The following is a 2500-nucleotide window of genomic DNA, read 5'->3' as shown; positions in this document are numbered from 1 at the left end:
CTCTGGTATGACCTCGGTTATGTTTCCCACAGGGCCGTAATGGTGCTGATGGTTCCAGGGGTATGACCTCTGATATGACCTCTGGTATGACCTTGGGTATGTTTCCCACAGGGCCGTAATGGAGCTGATGGTTCCAGGGGTATGACCTCTGGTATGATCTCTGGTATGGCCTCGGTTATGACCTCTGGCATGACTTCAGTTATGACCTCTGGTATGACCTCTGGTATGACCTCGGTTATGTTTCCCACAGGGCCGTAATGGAGCTGATGGTTCCAGGGGTATGACCTCTGATATGATCTCTGGTATGACCTCTGGTATGACCTCGGTTATGACCTCGGTTATGACCTCTGGTATGACCTCGGTTATGTTTCCAACAGGGCCGTAATGGAGCTGATGGTTCCAGGGGTATGACCTCTGATATGATCTCTGGTATGACCTCTGGTATGACCTCGGTTATGTTTCCCACAGGGACGTAATGGAGCTGATGGTTCCAGGGGTATGCCAGGAGAGTCGGGGGGTAAGGTATGTACAACCAGCAGGTATCCACCAACATATATCGTCTCTAAACTTTAACTATTAAACAGATCATTACGTAGTACTATATTCAGCCTCTAAACTTTTGTCACGGCGTTCGTCTGTTGAAGGAGAAGCGGACCAAAATGCAGCGTGGTTGTTATTCATTTTATTTCAATAGAGAGACTATACACGATAAACTAACAAAATAACAAACGTGCGAAAACCGAAAACAGCCCTATCTGGTGCAAAACACAGAGACAGGAACAATCACCCACAAACACACAGTGAAACCCAGGCTACCTAAATATGGTTCCCAATCAGAGACAATGACTAACACCTGCCTCTGATCGAGAACCATATCAGGCCAGACATAGAAATAGACAAACAAGACATCCAACATAGAATGCCCACTCAGATCACACCCTGACCAACCAAAACATAGAAACATACAAATAAACTATGGTCAGGGTGTGACAACTTTAACTATTAATAAACAGATCATTACGTAGTACTATATTCAGCCTCTAAACTTTAACTATTAATAAACAGATCATTACGTAGTACTATATTCAGTCTCTAAACTTTAACTATTAATAAACAGATCATTACGTAGTACTATATTCAGCCTCTAAACTTTAACTATTAATAAACAGATCATTACGTAGTACTATATTCAGTCTCTAAACTTTAACTATTAATAAACAGATCATTACGTAGTACTATATTCAGCCTCTAAACTTTAACTATTAATAAACAGATCATTACGTAGTACTATATTCAGTCTCTAAACTTTAACTATTAATAAACAGATCATTACGTAGTACTATATTCAGTCTCTAAACTTTAACTATTAATAAACAGATCATTACGTAGTACTATATTCAGCCTCTAAACTTTAACTATTAATAAACAGATCATTACGTAGTACTATATTCAGTCTCTAAACTTTAACTATTAATAAACAGATCATTACGTGGTACTATATTCAGCCTCTAAACTTTAACTATTAATAAACAGATCATTACGTAGTACTATATTCAGCCTCTAAACTTTAACTATTAATAAACAGATCACTACGTAGTACTATATTCAGCCTCTAAACTTTAACTATTAATAAACAGATCATTACGTAGTACTATATTCAGTCTCTAAACTTTAACTATTAATAAACAGATCATTACGTAGTACTATATTCAGCCTCTAAACTTTAACTATTAATAAACAGATCATTACGTAGTACTATATTCAGTCTCTAAACTTTAACTATTAATAAACAGATCACTACGTAGTACTATATTCAGTCTCTAAACTTTAACTATTAATAAACAGATCACTACGTAGTACTATATTCAGTCTCTAAACTTTAACTATTAATAAACAGATCATTACGTAGTCCTATATTCAGTCTCTAAACTTTAACTATTAATAAACAGATCATTACGTAGTACTATATTCAGCCTCTAAACTTTAACTATTAATAAACAGATCATTACGTAGTCCTATATTCAGTCTCTAAACTTTAACTATTAATAAACAGATCATTACGTAGTCCTATATTCAGTCTCTAAACTTTAACTATTAATAAACAGATCATTACGTAGTACTATATTCAGTCTCTAAACTTTAACTATTAATAAACAGATCATTACGTAGTCCTATATTCAGTCTCTAAACTTTAACTATTAATAAACAGATCATTACGTAGTACTATATTCAGCCTCTAAACTTTAACTATTAATAAACAGATCATTACGTAGTACTATATTCAGTCTCTAAACTTTAACTATTAATAAACAGATCATTACGTAGTACTATATTCAGTCTCTAAACTTTAACTATTAATAAACAGATCATTACGTAGTACTATATTCAGCCTCTAAACTTTAACTATTAATAAACAGATCATTACGTAGTACTATATTCAGTCTCTAAACTTTAACTATTAATAAACAGATCATTACGTAGTACTATATTCAGTCTCTAA

The 2500-nt window shown here is 34.2% G+C and overlaps 1 protein-coding gene across 1 annotated transcript in view; it reads left to right on the top strand.

Annotated features, from left to right (window-relative positions):
- LOC135534087 (collagen alpha-1(XI) chain-like) overlaps positions 1-2500 on the top strand; it is a gene marked incomplete at both ends in the record, with an annotated part of 38921 nt that overhangs the window by 29412 nt on the left and 7009 nt on the right. The window contains one exon of the mRNA XM_064961229.1: positions 469-522. Coding sequence (XP_064817301.1) covers positions 469-522 — 54 coding nt within the window. The remainder of the gene's footprint in view (positions 1-468; positions 523-2500) is intronic.

This window comes from Oncorhynchus masou, unplaced genomic scaffold (genome assembly GCF_036934945.1).
Source record: "Oncorhynchus masou masou isolate Uvic2021 unplaced genomic scaffold, UVic_Omas_1.1 unplaced_scaffold_2983, whole genome shotgun sequence".
Taxonomy (NCBI): Eukaryota; Metazoa; Chordata; class Actinopteri; order Salmoniformes; family Salmonidae; genus Oncorhynchus; species Oncorhynchus masou.
This window is presented reverse-complemented; position numbering and strand designations above follow the sequence as displayed.